The sequence below is a fragment of the Sebastes fasciatus genome, chromosome 13 (genome assembly GCF_043250625.1).
Source record: "Sebastes fasciatus isolate fSebFas1 chromosome 13, fSebFas1.pri, whole genome shotgun sequence".
In the NCBI taxonomy this organism is placed as follows: domain Eukaryota; kingdom Metazoa; phylum Chordata; class Actinopteri; order Perciformes; family Sebastidae; genus Sebastes; species Sebastes fasciatus.
In genome coordinates, this window is record NC_133807.1 from 8,825,355 (window position 1) to 8,844,575 (window position 19,221).

The following is a 19,221-nucleotide window of genomic DNA, read 5'->3' on the forward strand; positions in this document are numbered from 1 at the left end:
AAGTGAAACCAAATGGTTGCCACCGTCCACTCATATTTATCAACATGAATCCCATTACTATATGAAAATAATATGCAAGATAAGCATATCGTTTGTTTGCGTGAACGACAGAATGGTGCGTCGCTTTAAAAGTTGCGGCCGTAAGGAATTGTGGGGCGGCAATATCTCCTTTCTTTTCGTAAAGGATCCTATCCTATGTGTATCCTATGCTAAAGGAGATAATAAAGGAAGCATTGAAGCACCTTTCCTTAACATTTAGAGAAATCAAACGGCTCTTATCATGGCTGCTGCTTAGATACTTCCGGGTCATTTCACTCAGTTAGGAACCTTTCTGAGCAAAAGAGACTTTTCGACTGCAGCCAAGTATTCAAAATGGTCTAATGAATGAGAATTATGTCAGTCCATGTGGCTGCATGTTTATACGTTTTGTGTCAAAGTAGTGTGAACCCTAAACCAGCTAAGCCAAACTACAAAAATGAACAAACCTAAACAAACGTAAACAAAACCATGGCTGAACGTGACACTGACATTGCTTTGGCATAGTGTACACACAATTGAACTCTCAGCAGTGCAGCCTCCACATTTATTTTTTGCATTTTTAACATTTGCGCAAATAACTTTTTTCCAGAGAAGATAATTTTCAGAGATGGTTTACCTTAACCAGCTACTAATAACATGGCGACATATTTTGAAATTAATGTACATGCATAACAGGTTTTACTATATGATAGTATGTATTATTTTAATCACATACAGGCAAATGTACTTTATGTTGCCTTTTAGTTGATGGTTTGCCATTTACAATGTGCGCTTCCATCGCTGTATGACGTCAGACAGAGAACTGATTCTTTGTGATAGATGGATTTGCCCCAAGTTTACAAGAGAACTGAGTGGCGTACCGTTGTACTTTTTCTAGTAGGAGGTCGGAAGTTTTTGAGTTCCGAGTTGTCTGGAAAGCAGCACTAGCGTAACTGACCCGGTAAATTGAGATATCAAGAGACATAGTTTTAGGTTTCTTGTTTCCGCATTTGTAGATGGATCTTTGGGCACTAGGCAGTGTTCTTAAAAGGTCATAAATTAGTAATGTCACCTCTCTGGCGGGGAGAGGCCTGAGCTGGTGTGTGAAGTTGAGAAGCCCCAACTTGAACCAGTGAGTTGGTCTCCTCTACAGTATGAACACTGGCACTGAGGCCTGTACTACGAAGCAGGGTTAACCCTTCAGGGTTTTCAATCACCTTCACTTCTTACCAGGGTAGATCGCCATAGTAACTTATGCTGAACACCTAACCTGCTCCGCAGCAGGTTATTTTCGAGATAACAGATCAACTCTTATGAAAGCACCGCCTACTGATCAATCAAAGCTTGATGCGCGGATCATATGATAATGTTACACAAATACGAAGAACTCAAAGTCCTAATCCAGGGCTAAAAACAACACAGTTTAAACTGACAAATGCATGAAGGACAGCTGGCTTTATGCTGTGGGCGCTTACCGCTTTGAATTATGTTTTTATATTTCTTTTTTTACTTGCTCTTGAGTCCGTTTCACACCACCGCAGACGGGTACGCCCGCTGAAAGAAGGCTGAAATAGTCATACACGGCACAATAATGCCAAAGGGCATAATGAAGTGTAATCTATTCATCCATTACATTCTGAAATCTTTTTATAATATCACTGCCCCATCTAGACGACTATATCTGACTTTTCAATTAATAAATCTGTTAATTTACGCATTCACACATCGGCAGTTTTTTCTTTTGCCAGCTGTCCTTCCTGCATTCAGCAGCTTCGACTGTGTTACTTTTAGTCTGGATTATGTGTTTAACTTCTTCGTATTTGTCTAATGTTATAGCTCGCTCTTCCTTTGTAAAATGTGCCGCTCTGCCTGTCTATCTGCAGACTTGTCCATGTTTTGATTGGTCATATGCTGCAAATCCCCGCCCCTTCATGTGAACGCGCTCATAGCCAGACTGAGAAACCCCTGGGTTGACTTACCGAGTTGATAACCACCGTCATAGGACAGTTTAGGGTGATCGCGTCTGTTGGGGTTAGTTGAACCAGACAACGAGAAGATACCCTGGGTATGTTGAACTCGCTTCGTAGTACAGGCCTCTGCTCAGGAGTTGTCCAGTCGCCCTCTTGTTTCAGTATTCAAGGAAGAAAGATCGGAAACTAAAATGTTTCACAATCTATTTTTACATGATGTGACTATTTACAGTCTACATGCAACATCACACATCCTACCGTAGCTTGTCACGGCGTCTTTTTCGACAGAACACAATTATTGAGCTATATCAGCTAAGTACTTTGTGCAATGTGTGTGTTTGTTTATATGGGGGGGTGGGAAAGGTTCTTGTGTGTGTGTGTGTGTGTGTTCTTGAGTGCTTCCCTAGCGAGCTGCCTAAGACACAGCAGCACCAGCCCTGCTTCTGGTAATTGGATGTGACCTCACAACTTGACCAGCAACAATAATTGTACACACACACTCCACAATCGCAGGGGATGTTACGCCACTGGAATACAATTACAGCCCAATAACAGAGGGCCACAAAAGAAAGGATTAGTGTTGGAACTGGCAACCTTCATGTGTCTACATTGTCATTACAGACAGATCTGGCAACCTCAAGGCTTTAACCCCCAACACAACTCTAGGGGGTCGGGTGTGTGTGTTTTCCGTTGCCTCAAGTTTACCATTCCTAATTTAATTAGTTGGTTTTAACAGGAAGCACTCTCCAAATTCACACACTTGGCTTGAAATTAACACCTTTCAACCTGCTAAATATGGGTTAAATTAGTTATGATGATATGATATGATATGATGATAATTATGTCACTGGCGGGTTCTGAATAAAATTCTAATATTTATATACAAGCGTGTGGTGATTAATCATCATTTTACTCCTCTTATAGCTTATCAGGAAAATGTCTCACCAAATGGAGAAGAGAGTTCGTACTAGCTTCTCCAATATTGTTGTCCACGAGGTTCAGAGTAGGACGTTTGGAAATACAGCACTGTAGATATGAAGCCTTAAAGATTCAAGAAAATAAAAGTAGAAGTGTAATGATATATTGATATATGGTTCTTTTACTTAAGTGCTTAATAAGGTTGCATTTTAATTACATTTTGGTTACTTTTGTATGCAACAATACTATACTATTTTAAGGTAAATCAATTAATGATTCTCTCTGCTCCTCTGTCTTGTGTTTCTGTTCGTCTCAGTTTACCGGTAAAATGTAAAGATTTAATATTGTGTCTTTTATTTTTTCCTAATGGACATTTTTAATAGACTGTATAAAATATGGTCGTGATCTCTGTGACGTCACCCATAGGTTTCTGAGGAGCAAAAATTAAGCTCAAAGTGGGTGGCTCCCGGCGACTCCAGCCGTCGCCATCTTTAGCAGTGACGTCTCCAGCTAATCCAAAAATGGGCAAACTGTTTCCAATTTGTAACTGATGCATAAGTGAAATCAAATGGACTGACATCTCTTTTTTTTTTTTCTTTATTCCAATTTCCTCTCTTTTCCCATCTCCCTCCCTCTTTCTTTCCTGTTTTCTCCATCTCTCTCCCCCCAGTCAAAGAGGGCAGGAATCTGGTTCCTATGGACCCCAACGGTCTGTCAGACCCCTACGTGAAGCTTAAGCTGATCCCAGATCCCCGCAGCGAGAGTAAACAGAAGACCAAGACCATAAAGTGCTGCCTCAACCCCACCTGGAATGAGACCTTTAAATTGTAAGGCTTTATGACACCATGTCGGGTGGTCACTGGGTGACTTATTTTATTTATCTTTCTGTCTGTCTCTCCCTCTCCTCTCTTCTCCGTCCTTCAATCTCTCTCCATATCCACGTTTCTTCTCTTCCATCTCATCACATTATGCTTGTCTTTCCAATTATGTGTAACCGCTGGCGCTCAGATAAAAAACATCTGGCTCCTTATATTCATAAAACCTTGCTTTTGGGGTCGTTTCCTGCAGTTACATTCTTAATCAGCTGCATCACAGATTGCACGGAGGGAGACTGAGATTTGCATTTTCACGCATCTGGGTGCAGATGTTCACTTTGAAAGGCATTTTTTGCACCTTTCTAACAAATCAAAAAAGTGATGATAGAGCTACAGTAATGTAACACACAGGCTAGACTTACAGACAGCTCCTACTGTATTTCTTGTATTTGGAAAATGAGGTGAATCTGATCACCAGAGGAAGAGGACACTAATAGTTATGGTATGGGAATGATAAATCAAAGACTGCTCTCATGTGGCTTTAAAAGGTAACAACTTAAGGGGAAAGGGTCAAAATATGAAAGAAACACCAACAGGTATCACTCTGTCATCACCCAACTGTTGATTGTCCCCGTTTCTCTTCCAGCCACCTGAAGGAGTACGATAAGGACCGCCGTCTGTCGGTGGAGATTTGGGACTGGGACCTCACCAGCCGCAACGACTTCATGGGATCGCTGTCCTTCGGCATCTCGGAGCTCCAGAAACTAGGAGTGGATGGATGGTGAGATGAAAGAATGGATGGATGGATGGATGGATGGATGGATGGATGGATGCGGGAGGGGGTGGAGAGAGACGTGAGGCAGAGAAACAGCACAGGTAGAGGAGGAGGGAGAGTGAAGGTGACCTTGTTCATTACTGCACTGTTGGAGAAATACTTTAGTTCTTCTTTTTATTCTGGTGATACTCGGTGCCAAAGCATCTCTACCCCGTCTCTTTATCTCTGCTTCTTTATCTCCCCGGCACCCACCCACCCTCTCTCTCTCTCTCTCTCTCTCTCTCTCTCTCTCTCTCTCTCTCTCTAGCTCAGTCTCTGTATCTCTCTATCTTCCTCTCATTTTGCTGACGCTGCCCTGTCAGGGTTTTTAATGAGATGCCAGCGTTTGAGGTGGAATGGTGGAGGTGGAGAGATGCCAGTAAAAGCCTGATATTCAGAGCAAAGAGAACCCGTGCAAGTGTTTTCCGCTACTCCGTCTATGTGACGCTCCAAAGCCTCACACCTGCTGCAGGAACAGAGGGAGAGTGACATGAACACAACAGCTGAAGATAAACCTCTATATGTGTCTATGTTACTGCCCTCTATAGGGGAGGTATGTGACATAATCTGACTTTGCTGTTGTGATTTTATATGAAGTTAATTGTTGTCAGATAAGGTGAAGTTGCACAAACTGAGTAACTTCATCACTATCCAAACACAATATGATCCTTCATCTTAACAGCCAGCAGCAGATTTAATCATTAGCTAAAAAAAAACACCACCTGTTGACATTGCCGTTCATTCCTCGAGATGTTTCCACTGTGCAAAGGCGTCCGAACCAATATTCACAGTCATCTTTAAAGTGGCTATAATCAATATTTTTGCATTAATAATGGATCACATGGCTAGTTATATATATCATATTTGAGCCGTATTCATATTTGTTACTCTGCACGTCCTGAACAACAATACGTTTCCTCTCCACAGCCCTGTGTTTTAAAGGAGATGAAAAGTAGTGAAAGTGATTGTCCGTGATTGTCTCAACCTCTAACACACCCAGAATGTTTGATAGTGTACACTGCCGTTCCGTTCAAAAGTTTGGAATCCCCTGTTGTGTATGTTTTTCTTCTTTCCTTCAGTAATGGCTATTTTATAGATGAAAGTGTAAAACAGTTTATTTTCAGACACCAAATGTAATATTTACATTTGAAATAGTTTTGGCCCCAAACAAAGAAGAATTACATGATTCAAACTTCCATTTAGTTGATGTAGCCACTCTGTTGCATGATGGGAGAAGTGATCATTATTGAACCACAGCTGTGCAATTGGGCACTAAATATTTTGGGAACCCATTGTTTTTCTTTTGGCCCTCTGCAGTCCACTCAGTGGTTGGATTGAAGAGGTTCAAACTGTGATTTGTTTGTAGTATGTCCAGCTGATATTCCAATTGTACAAACCCTAGACTGACCTTCTGTTTTGAAGTTTGAAGAAGAGCTTTGCTAAAGCAACATGTCTGTTGCATGTAATTCCAGCTTGTTACAAGCTCCATTATTGTACACTTGACACTGAAACAGGAACCTTGCTATTTTTGCAAACTCTTCATATACAAAATATTGTATTTGTAAAGAGGACTTTCTATAACATAAAAGCATGAAAGACTATAAAAAGTATAGAGTAGTCATCTAAGCCAGACCAAATCAAGCTTTTGTGGCAGGGGACTCCAAACTTTTGAACAGCAGTGAATGTCATCTTGACCTATACCCCGTGTCCGAGAGCCTGTTCACGAAATTACCCAAAGTGCATTTGAGCGTTTAGGGCACACTTGACAGTGAGTTGCGCCGCATCGCAGGGTTCATGAAAGTAGAGCCTTAAGACTGAAAAATGTTGCAGAAAATTATATTTACTAATAACAATGATAATGTTAGGAGTAAAAGGAGTTAGGGATATCAGCTGTAACCTCTTGAAGTTTAGATCTGATCTCATTGCTGTCTAAAGCAGTCATTCCCAAAGACTGGGTCGGGACCCACAGGCGGGTCGCAAGAGATTTTGTTTAGGGTCGCCAAATATATTTGCTGAATTTCTTCCATATTCCATTTAACATTTATATCTGCTGTATAGCTTTGAGTCAAATGAGGGAGCATGAATGTTCACATTGTTCTGATAATAGTAGCCTACTTATAACATTGAATGTAATATGAAAGGCTGGCGTACATTCTGTTTGTTTTACTGATGAGAGGAAAAAAACACGAGAGCCTGTTAACTCCGCCTAAATGCATTTATTTGGTCTCATTTATAAAGTATTTAACATCTGTATATATTTTCAATAAAACATGCATAAAACAAAGTTGGGATTTATCAAACGGATCTTTTCAAAAAGGCTAGTTTACCCATTCAAGATGATATAAGGCGATGCAGAAATGGCAGTACAAATGGTCAGTAATGTTCATTTACATACAAAATTTGCTCTTGTCGATTTATGGATAAGGTCTCTTGTGAACTGGGTCGCGATAGTTTGCCATTTTAAAAAGTGGATCCCCAGAGAAAAGGTTTGGGAAACACTGGTCTAAAGAGAGGAAAACTCTTTCGTAATAAAGCAGCAATGTAATTGTGCGTTGTGCAATTATATTAATGTGAAGTCGCTAGATGCATCCCTCTACATTACAGTATATCAAAGGCCAAAACTGGTGGTGCAGACTCAGAAACAGCACTTTGGAGCATGGACAAATCATTCTTAAATATTTACATTTGTTCCAGCATGTCTTGTGCATCTACCTACTTGGCAAAACTTACAGACAGTAGCACTCAAAAGTCAAAATGTCTGATTGAATCAGCTCCGTCTCCGGTTGGTAGATTGTCAGCCGCATAAAACTATTTCAAAATGCAGTTGTTTAACATACACATACAGCGATGACTATATAGCAACCAAACAGGTCAATAAACTAAAAAAGACTAAAACAGGAATGTTGCCAAAGGAAAAAATGCTCACAGCCAACAGGTTCCAAACAATAAACACCTGAACAAATAAAAGAAAGAATAGTTAAAACCAGCACAATGTTATTTGCTATGAATACGGTGGTGATGCCGCGAGTTGTAATGAGACCAATGTGAAAAATGATATTCTATTGATTTAGTTAAATGATAAGCTTCTCAGCTGTGTTCTGGGCCCATCTCTGTCAGGCGTTGCTGGATCACCATGAAGGAGAGTGAATTACTAAATGATCAGCTGATTATTCTTTAGGACTTTAAATCGGTGCACTAACAGTAAGCCGCTTCGGCTAATGGAAGCCGTTAAACGCTTAAATTGTATAAACTAATTGGGAATTGATTTGACTGGAAATATTCTCTCTCTCTCTCTCTCTCTGTCTCTCTCTTTCTTCAGGTTCAAGCTGCTCTCCCAGGAAGAGGGCGAGTACTTCAACGTTCCCGTTGCTCCGGAGGGGGAGGAGGGCAACGAAGAGCTACGGCAGAAATTTGAGGTGTGTGTGTGCGCATTTGCACCTTTTAGTCTGTTTGTGTTTTTAAGTGGAAAGCATTTGCAAAATGTGTGTTATGCTTGTGAATGTGTGTGTGTGTGCACTTTGCATCTGTGTGTGCCTGAGTGAGAGCCTCTCTGGGAGAGCTGTTAGCAGTTGGCAGGGACACTTATAGTGCCATCCGGTCTGGCACACTGCAGGTCCAGACGTGTGTGTGTGTGTGGCTGACCAGTAGGCCCACTCATTAACACATTTGGCAGTGGAGAGGATAACCCCGCTCTGTGCCTTTCCTCTTTTTTTTTTTTCTCTTTTCCTCTCCTCCTTCTGTCTTGCTGACACTAAGCTACAAAACACCGGAGTCATGCTGAAATGTGTTGATCACGGAGTTAAGTGGAGCTGTTTGAGGGCAAATTAGCTTTTGTCTTCTCACCTGTTAGTTTAGCAAAAAGACTGGAAACGGGGGGGGGCACAGCTAGCATTGCCGATTTTAGACTCTTTTAGGGGTGCTCAAGCACACCTAAATTTCATCTCAGCACCCCTAATAAAAATAACTATCAAACCCTCTGACATCCGCGGGATCGCCAGCGACTCTGTCCGACGTTACTGTCTTTAAGAGGCTGTAGCGGGCTCAGTCCTAAAGCTAGAGTTTGGATGTTGGCATCATATGAAACTAGAAAAGCTCAGGAGTCCATTGGTATCAACGTCATGTTAACTTGTCGGGAAGGAGGCTAAATAACGCTCCAAAGTTAGGCTAAATTATGGCGATGGAAAACCTTTCAAAAGGGTCCCTTGACCTCTGACCTCAAGATATAAAGACATTTCCACCATAACTTGATGCAGAAAAGGCCGAAATTGGTGCATAAAAATTCACCAGAATGCAGGGAGGACCCCCAGACCCCCAGCTTAATATGTGTCTCCCCCAATGTTGAGACGAAACCTACGCCTGACTCTTCACGTCACCTTCTCATTAGGGACTGAGCTCCCCCTAAAAGTCTGATCCTAGAATCACCCCTGTCTGAAGGTAACAAAATCTCTACAGTTCACTAATTAACATGTTCTATCTGGTTTGTTTAATCCGTACATAAACCGCAGTGTAAAAACAAGGTGCTAGCAGGTGGAGCTCCCTTTGGACAGACTCAGGCTAGCTGTTTCCCTCTTTGTCCCATCTTTTATGCTAAGCTAAGCTAACCATCTGCTTGTTGCAGCCTCATATTCACCGTACAGACATAAATGAGTGGTATCAATCTTCTCATCTAACTCTTGTCTAGAAGGAAAATAAGCCAATTTCCCAAAATGTCAAACTATTCCGGTAACAACATGTTTTTGGAATCTATTTTGAGCAGCTATCAATCAATCCCATATCTACTGACAGTTAAGCTGATCAGGTTCTTTGACTGACTTAAATTATTTCTTCTTCAGTGAGTTGTTGTTGCAGTGTAGGTGTTTTACCTCTAAGGTTTCGATTAAAGATTTTTCTCTCGTGATAACTGACTGAGGATGGAGCCCATGTGAGGCCCAAGTGAGGATTTAGGCCCATAAAACAGGTGTAATTTCCCTTTTCACAATCTTTCCTGGTGCAAGGCATTGCTTTTATGAGGATGAGGATTTTGTTAGAGTTTCTTTGTAATTCTTTGTTTTGTCCTACTGTTTTGTTTGACCGTCGGCCAATTTCGGGCTGTCGGTTAGCGTCTGTTGGCCTGGTTTTTGCGGTGTGTGTCCCGCACCGTTGGCTCTAGTCTGGCTTTGTCAGAGGCTTTTTGGCTAAATTCATCGTGTTGTATCGGCGGCGGAGCCCCGTCAGCGAGAGAAATCACCCTGATTGGCTGTTCAGCTTAAGCAAATCGGTGCACGAGAAGAGAAACGAGCGAGGAAAGCAAGCAAAAAAATCATCTTCATCTCATCTGATCATTTCAATACACAGATATTTTCACAATAACATGGCCATCTGGAATGAAGCTAAGTGGTGAGTGAGAGTGGTGTGAAAATGGTCAACAAACAACGGTTTGTATATGCCATCCTAGGTCGTCCGGTTTCCCCTTTTTGAATGATGAATACAGATTATCGTGCCTGCTGGTGTGGAGAGTTATTTCCTCACATGCAGGCGCAGAACGTACGTGCTAGTTGGCCGTTGGCTGTAGTCGTTGCGGTGTGTTCAAGTGCAAACTTTTTTGGACCAGAGACAGGCGACGTGAGGCGACGCAACAGTCTGCCTTCGTTGCCGCTTATTCTTTGATGTCAGTTTGGTGTGTGGGCCTTAAGGTGTACTCATTTTTACTGAACATATTCCAGTTTTAGTGTCGTTAAATAAAATTCTTTTCATTGTTAGTAGTGTGTTTGGTTAAGAGTCTTCATGTTGACTTCATGGGGGGGTATTGTAGCCTTCTATCCCCCATTTCTTTCCTCTCTTCCTCCCCACTGTCTTCAATTTGCTTCCCTTTCTCTCCTCCCCTTATCTGTTTTGTCCTCTGTCACCTTCAATGCCCCCCTCCCCCTTGTGTGTTTCTCTCTCTTTATCTGTTTCTCTTTCCCTCCATCTCCTCAAGGTCACGGTCCTCAGACGTTTGCTGAGACACATTCTCGGGGGGCCAGCTATCACACACACACATACATACACACACACACGCATGTAGGCAACTTCTAGGGTGAAGCTGTCAGAGAGAGAGAAAGGACACAGAGACAAACGGAGAGAGATTTCACTTTGGCAACATGACCTGCATGCCTCCATTCACTCCATCCAGAATCACACAGACAGACATACAAGACAGTCCCGGTGATAAATAATGCATGTTGGACGTATGCACACCCAGACTCAGACAAACTCATGTTATTCAAAGAAGTTAAGGAGCAGAAAGCTATAGATTTACGACGAAGTTATCCTCATTTAAAGCTGAGTCGCAGTTCTCTATCTCAATTAATTTTATTATGAAGCTTTATTGGCATGACGTTTTGATCATAAGACATTTTTCCAAAGTATACACAAAAACAGTCAAAAACATTTTTTCTGTCACTGTTTCTTGCTCTTTTTCTGTCCTTTTTTCTCTCTTCCTCCCTCAGTCATTCTCTACCTCACTTTTTCTTTATTTTTACTTTTTGTGTTCTCTGATTCCTTTCCTGTCTTTCTCTTACTTTTGTTTTTCCCTCTTTCTATCTCCTTTCTCTTTCTCACACACCCATATACAGGGTGGTAGTTAGATCAAAGGAGAGTGAGAGGGGTAAATGGGGAGAAAATGAAGGTGGATTGTGGTATTGAGATACAAAGTAAAGTGCTCACGGATGGAAAGGTAGTGAGAGATTTACTGACATCAAGAGAGACAAAACAACTTTCCATCTACTGTAATCAGGGCTGGGCAATATGGGCAAAATCTTCTATCCAGATCTAGGTCTAACTTATTCCCGAAAAAAAATATGTATAGTCGTCAACGGCGAGAGACAAATAATTTTTTGATAACTGTGGCATGAATTACACATAGAATGTTTGTCAATTTGAAAGATTATTTTGCAAGTTGAGAAAGTCGCAGTTTGTCGTAGTATCATTTAGTTTTGTGTGAAACCGCTCGGCGAACTACATCTCTCGTCTCGCACAACATACGTCACCAACACTAGCTAGCTAACTAACTTAGCTATGACCACGCACAAATGAAACGTTATCTTACCCGATGTGTTTTATCCAGCGACTCCTGGTCAATTTTATCAGCCGGGAAGCGTACATTCCAAACACACTGGCATTGTAGCTTCAGAGAGAGAGAAACATCATTTATGCGACTTTTGGGTGTGTAGTCTTTCTAATTGCGTATTTTCACAGTTTGACAACAGTTTTATAACGAACTGCAATTTTCTTGCCTTGCAAAATGATGTTTTATATTGAAACATCATGTGTGTGATTCATGGCGCAATTCAAACGGGATGGAAAAAATATTTTTCTCTCGCCGTCGACTACTTTTCATATTTTTTTCCAAAATAAGGTCCCCTGGTGGTCCACCGGAAGGGGCGTGACTTCGCCTCTATAGAGAAATAAAATTGGTTAAAGGTCCCTAGAAAAAGTTTTTAAATCAGTCAAGCTGTCACAGTTCTTACATGTCAGTATGGTAACTGGGATGAAACAAGATGATGAAGATGAACTGTACAGAAGCATTTCCATCACCAATTAAGTGCATAAATACTCCTTATCCACAAAAGCAAAAAGGCACCTCAAGTTGGTGTTAAAACTATTTTAGGGTGTCAAGAAAATGTATCAGATTTTGCTGCTGCCTTCATCCTTTTTTCACCATTTATAATGTGCACAAACATACTGTATTTGGTCACATGTGCTGTAGAGAGAGAGAGAGAGAGACAGACAGAGAGCAGCATTAATCTCTGAAGGCTTTGAGAGTGTTGCCTTCAGCATGCTCTGCTGCTCACAAACACCTCAACTGCTCCTCTGTGTGGGGGTGTATGTGTGTGTCGGAGCAGATGGAGACAGATAGAGCCTTTTATCCATTGATGAGTCGGGAACCGTATGGGTTGCATCACACACACACAACAAACAGTGCAGGGAGCGGTAGCAGAGTACTTGGATGCTTCACTCTGACAATTTCCTTCGACAAGGCAGCGGAGAAATTACTGCACAGGACAGAAGAAGTGCAGAGAGCCTCAGTGCGGATCAGCAATTTGAGATAAGATAGGATAAGATGTACTCATCCTGCACCTCCGTCTCCGAGTGTGCAAGCATTTTGTTAAAACTGTTTTTAAATTGAAGCTTAACAAAGTGGAGAATAAGATTATAATCAGATTAGATTATAAGATTATAATAGTTTTTTAAGACAGAGACGGGACGAGAGAGCGTGACAAGGTCGAGGCAGAGACAAACGCACTGAGAGAGAGAGAGTTGGAAATGAAACAGTGTGAGTAGAGGAGAGAGACGGGGAAGTGGTGACAGACATGAATAAATGGAGAGTCAGAGACACACGGCACATTCATAAAGATGAAGTAGAAATAATTTATAGAGAAAGAGAAATGGTACTAAAACTTTCTGAGTGGTTGAAGGACAGAAACAAGGGAAGTGGTGACAGGCATGATTGAATAGAGTGGCAGACTCACAGGGAAGCCATATTTGTTATGGAAAGTGTGAAGCGCCTGCACAGAATAAATGAAATAGAATGAAGCAAAAGGCTAAAAACTTTCCCCCTTTTAACATATTTATCACTTCCACTCCTGTCTCTAACAAAAAAGGTTTTCTCTGTGATATTAAAATTCCCCAAATTTTGAAAAGGCGTTTCTGAACGTTTACGGGAAATTTAAAAGTTTTCAAGAGATAGTTTGGGTGTTTTGAAAGTGGGGTTGTACGAGGTACTTATCCATAGTCTGTGTATTACCTACAGTAGATGACAGTCAGTATGCACCCCAGTTTGGAGAAACGGAACCAAAGCAATGTGCTGCTGTGAACGGGGCCGTCGGCGTATTTTAGCCATCTAAAAGAAAGGCTCACCTAAAAAAAATCAATATCGGTATAAGTGTACGCTATTTAGAATATTTTCACCGCTTTACCTTGCCGTTAGACAGCCCTTTCCGAAGGGAACTGAAGCCGTTGTAGCCACCTATGCTCTCGCCAAAGCCACCAGACTAAACTGAATAAACTTGTAATTTTACTTCGCAGAACACAGGGAAAGAAATACTGTATTTTTCAGTGGAGTCTGGTTGCTTTGGCGAGAACACAGGTAACGGCTTCAGTTCCCTGTCGGAAACTGTATAGCTGTCTCACAGCAAGGTAAACCGGTGAAAATATTCTAAATATAGCGTACAATTAAACTTTTGTTAGGTGAGCCTTTCTTTTAGGAGGCTAAAATATGTTGTGCTGTTGGCCCCGTCCACAGCAGTACATCGCTTTGTTTCCATGCGGTAACTCCTGTCTGCTTCTCCAAAGTGGGGGCGTGCCGACCGTCATCTACTGTAGGTAAAACACTGACTATGGATAAGCACCTCATACAAACCCCACTTCAAAACACCCAAACTATCCCTTTAAGGCCTGCATGTATTTTTACTAGACCAAATGGTGCTCAGATTCTTAAATCTAACTGTTATCACACACACTGTTATGTTGAGCATGTATGGTTTTTCATGCTGAATGACTAATTTCTAAGAAACGTATGAGCACATCTCTGGTAAACACAAGATTTAAAGTGGTGCTTTTGTCTGATTCTTTGTGGAGAAACTCAGTTTTACAGATCTGTTGGTTAAAACAACTAATCGATTAGTGGACTAAGAATTTCTTTGGTCGAGGACAGCCCTATAGTTGGCAGTGATCTTGGATGACCTTGCTCCAGTGGGAAAATTCTCCCACCATATTAAATGTGGCATTTTTAAGCAGCTGTCAAACATCTTTTGATATGATTGGCATATTTGCACATACGCAATAAGACTTGGGTCCAGATAATTAGGAGCATTACTAATGGGAGCTTCTCAAATGATGACAACATTTCACATAAATGTTAATGACTCCCAAAAAGGATGTTATTCTTGGCCCCCGATGCTTGGCACGCTAAAGAAATTAATGTTTAACTGATTTCTCCTTCAAGGCCTCTTCCTCACATCTGCCATTATGCAAACCGCTGAGAGCTTGAGCTGTTTAATACTGAAACAACAGCCACCGCCCCTGTTTATACCCAATCCAGTGTCACATGAAGTAAAGTGCAGAGTCATGGTCATGCCTACCAATCTGTTGTTTATGATACTATATAGTGTTTCAGATTATTGAAATGATTTGTTTTAATTGACATTAAAATGCTACAAATAGCACCTCAGTTGCTGGTTCCAATCCCAGGAGGGACAAATGTGGTTTGGGAAAGTGAATAAGTAAGTCTCTTACTTAATACTGTTGAAAGGCACTATCACCAGCTGCCCCATCATAACTTTTTTTTAGATGTTAGTACCTTTAAATATATTTATGTGCCAACTCAACCCTCTATTAGTCCACTTACAGCCTGTCATCTCTTTGAATGTCGGAGGTTGCGTCTAATGTCATCTCCTATTCTCTCTTCCTCTCATCTAGAGAGCTAAGATTGGACCAGGCAAGAACCAAGAAGGCAAGGCGGCCAATGCCGCGTCCCGTTTCGACTCCAACGGCAACCAAGATCGCATGAAGTTGGCTGACTTCAACTTCCTGATGGTGCTGGGCAAGGGCAGCTTCGGCAAGGTGAGGCCCACAGTGTTGATGTGTGTCTCCGTCTGTGTATGTGCCACAGGTGTTTATCTGCACAGGACTGTGATGCTAGAAGTATTGTTCACATACGTGGAAGATTAAAATATACAGTAGATCCACTCAGCAGCAGACAAAAGAGGAAGCATTATTGGGTGACACCAAAATATTTTTGTGAGAATTCCTAATTTTGCACAAAGTAAACACAATGGGGACACTCGAGGGGGTTCCTATATTGTTAATGTTGAAGGAAGTCTACAGTATATAGCTTTAGCTGAACAACAGCCACTGTGGCCACAAGATGGGAATTACAGGAAAATGGTAAATACTACAATTAGGGCTGTCAAAGTTAACACTATAATAAGGTGTTAACTCAAATTTGTTTTAACGCCACTAATTTCTTTAACGCATAAAAGCAGTCGATCTTTCAGAGGTTGTAGCGGGCTCAGAGAGGGCTAAAGTGAAAATACTGGTATCATATGAAACTACAAAACCTAAGGAATCCATTGGTACCAACCATGTCATATTAGCTTGTGCGAAGGAGGCTAAATAACACTCCAAACGTATACTAAATTTTGGCATGGCCATTTTCAAAGGGATCCGTTGACCTCTGACCTCTAGATATGTGAATAAAAATGGGTTCTATGGGTACCCACGAGTCTCCCCTTTACAGACATGCCCACTTTATGATAATCACTTGACGTTTTGGGGCAAGTCATAGTCAAGTCAGCACACTGACACACTGACAGCTGTTGTTGCCTGTTGGGCTGATTGGAGCATATTTTTTATGCTAAATGCAGTACCTTTGAGGGTTTCTGGACAATATTTGTCATTGCTTTGTGATGTTAATTGATTTCCAATAATAATATATATACATACATTTGCATAATGCAGCATATTTGTCCAATCCCATGTTGATAAGAGTATTAAATACTTGACAAATCTCCCTTTAAGGTACATTTTGAACTGAAAAAAAGTGCGATTCATTTGCGATTAATCACTATTAAATATTTTAATTGATTGACAGCCCTAACTACAATGTATTGTTACAGTAGCACAGGTAGAGAATAGTCCTAAAGTCAAAGTAATGTGAGTTAAACAGCATTATCTATCTAAATATCAAAATTGTTCTAACATGAGCTACTGGTTATAGTAGACCAAGTCAGACTGTACAGTAGCTGCAAACAAAAAATCACTCTTGGTTTCTTTTTAAAGTTACAATCTCAAAGATCTCCATTTTGTTCTCTTTGGCAGCATCTATGGCGAGCGGTAATGCAGGTGTGTTTTCGGATCTCACTTTCCAGAGATCCAAACAGTGTCACCTTTCCCGGGAATGTTGCCACAGACATCCAGTTCATAATACTGCAAATGTAATGGCTTTTCATCAGCTCAATTATCATTGTGTTACCTCATTCGGCGATAGAAAGTGACTTAACAGACATTTATTTAAATGAAAATCTTCTGCTGCCGACCTTACTTCCCATCCTGATATACTGCCCATGCCATTCATGGGCTTAATTGTAGACATGTAGCATTCACTTTTAAGGATGCTCCCAAGGAACCTATTATATGTGTAGCTGCCATCATGCGTATTATGCAAAATTAGAACAGTTAAAACAAGTATATCGGTAACTATGTGCTCGTACTATGAGCTCTCCTTCCACACACAGAGCTGAGAGGAAAGAAAAGATGGACAGAAAGAGAAGATAAAGATAGAGGGAATTAAAGGAGACGGAGCACAGGTAGACAGAGATGGATGAAGGGAAAGAGGCGAAGAGGATGACGTGACAAGTGGAGAGAGTGATGAAAGGAGAGAGAGAGACAGAGATGTGAGAGCATGGCGGCAAGGTTGACATGAATGAATTGAGAGAGAGGTAAAAAACGTCAGACTGAATGAAAAGAGGGGAGAGCGAGAAAGGAGGTGGGGGGGGGGAACCTTGGAGAGGGAAGACTGACGCGAATGAATGAAAATCAAGGCAAGAAGCAGAAAGAATGGGAAGATGTGGCGAGAGAGAAAATTGGGTAAACGACGGATGGAGCAGCAGGGGTGGAGAGAGAGAGAAAGTGACAGAAAGAGAACGACAGAAAGAGAGAGAGAGAGAGAGAGAGAGAGAGACCATTGTCTGTGTATCAGACCTGTATGCCGGCTGCCTGTTTCCATGGTAACGGGCGTTTAAAGCAACACTGATGCGTCAATGTGAGGAGACTGAGTCGAGGTCGATCATTACTGGAATACCCGACACACACACATGCACGCACGCACGCAGATTTCCGAAACATGCAAGTACACGAAACATGTCGACACACACATGTGCAGCCCGTGTTGGAGCATACAGAGACACACACATTCCTCGTTTAGGCCTATTCTGTGTACGCCGCACACACCAGGACATTCTGTTAATACAGGCTCAGAGAAACACACAGCACACACACACACACACACACACACGGTACAGGAGACAGAAATGCACACACGTAACCGCATGCACAAACAGGCGTTCACGTGACGTGCGTGTCATTTTAATGGTTCCTGAGTTTGTGTGGGAGGCTGGTACCTTCAGAGCTGCTCTCTCTGCCTCAGTGTCTGAGGACATCTGCATCACAATACTGCTGCTAACATTTCTCTGTGCTTACGCTGTGGTAATAACACACACGCACTCGTATCACATGGGCAGCAAGCGCATGCTTCAGCCTGATCTGTAATGTCATGTCTCTATAAACACACACACACACCCACACAATCACACCACAAGCATACAAGCAGAAACACACACATATGAAGCTGCATTTATTCTGTTATATTGCAAGATGGGAGCATTTTAGTTATGTGTTGTGTGAATGATGGCCAAACTTCAGCACCATGGACAGCGCTGCTCAAAGCCTAAAGCAGGGCATACACTCTGTACCATTTTAGCCAGTTTCTCGAGTCATTTTAGAGTCGGACCGAATTTCAGCTTCATCGGGCGTTGTTTGCCGTGCAGTGTACAGGGGAGATCAATTAACTCCTTCCGACCGGCCTTCAGACAGTCGGATGAATTTCTGACATGTCCGAAATTTTGGTCGGCCGACCACAGGCTCTCGCACAGTTGAAGCAGAGCCACGAGCCGATTCCCCAATGTCAGTGCCTTTTTCTTCTCTTTTTACAGTAATCAGAGCGTAGCTGTCACGATAACAATGTACAATAGATATAGTAAAACATATATCAAACAAGCAGCTAGCTTACCTCCAATTCTCTCTGCAAAATGGACAAGCCATACTGTCCACGTCTTCTTAGCCACCTGCGAGTCCATATGTGCCGGCGCCTCTTTTCTTTTAGACGTTTCAGCAGACAGGATGGCACAGATGATCAAGGCAGCATGTTTCTTCCTTGTTAGCATTATTGTGACCCGCACAGACCTCTGCTATCAAACACACACACACACACACACACACTACCTGCCTCGTAGCTTTCAAACAAATCTTTATTGATAACTGTCAACAGCCAGAACGGTCCACAGGGGCCGACGGGCCGTGTGTTTTTTTTCTATTTTACACGTACAGTGTGAGCACATCAATCGTGAGCTTTGGCTTTACATCGCAAATGATCTACTCATATGGTAGGAGTAGGAATTACACAACAACATTTCTAAAATCGTACATTGTATGCCCAGCTTTAGCTCTCTGACATTTTTTTATTGACTTTATACATTTCAGCAACAAGGAAGTGCTCCGACTCCGTTGTTTTGTCTTTTAGCTTCCTGTCTATGCCGGATTGTGTTATGTAGGTGAACATTGTGCAATTTGCCCCTGCATTTTAGAAAAAATACCTGACCAGTTTTATCATATAACTTACAGCATGGAGGACTGCCAGAGCTAAAAGAAAGGGGGAGACTTTCTTTTTAAATAGTGGCACGAATCAAATCATCAATCCATTGGTACCAACCATGTCATACTACCGTGTTGCGAAGGAGGTTAAATAACGCTAGTTATAAATAATGGCAAGTCAGCACACTAACACACTGGCCGCTGTTGTTGCCTGTTGGGCTGCAGTTTGCCATGATTTGAGCATATTTTTATGCTATTTGTAATTTTTTTGTGTTGTTAATTGATTTCCAATAATAAA

The 19,221-nt window shown here is 41.7% G+C and overlaps 1 protein-coding gene across 2 annotated transcripts in view; it reads left to right on the top strand.

The window, feature by feature from the left end:
• LOC141780155 (protein kinase C beta type-like) overlaps positions 1-19,221 on the top strand; it is a 128,187-nt gene that overhangs the window by 66,161 nt on the left and 42,805 nt on the right. For both annotated transcript variants that reach the window (XM_074655256.1, XM_074655255.1), the window contains exons 7-10: positions 3,577-3,733; positions 4,368-4,502; positions 7,855-7,951; positions 14,973-15,116. In XM_074655256.1, the coding sequence (XP_074511357.1) occupies positions 3,577-3,733; positions 4,368-4,502; positions 7,855-7,951; positions 14,973-15,116 (533 nt within the window). The remainder of the gene's footprint in view (positions 1-3,576; positions 3,734-4,367; positions 4,503-7,854; positions 7,952-14,972; positions 15,117-19,221) is intronic.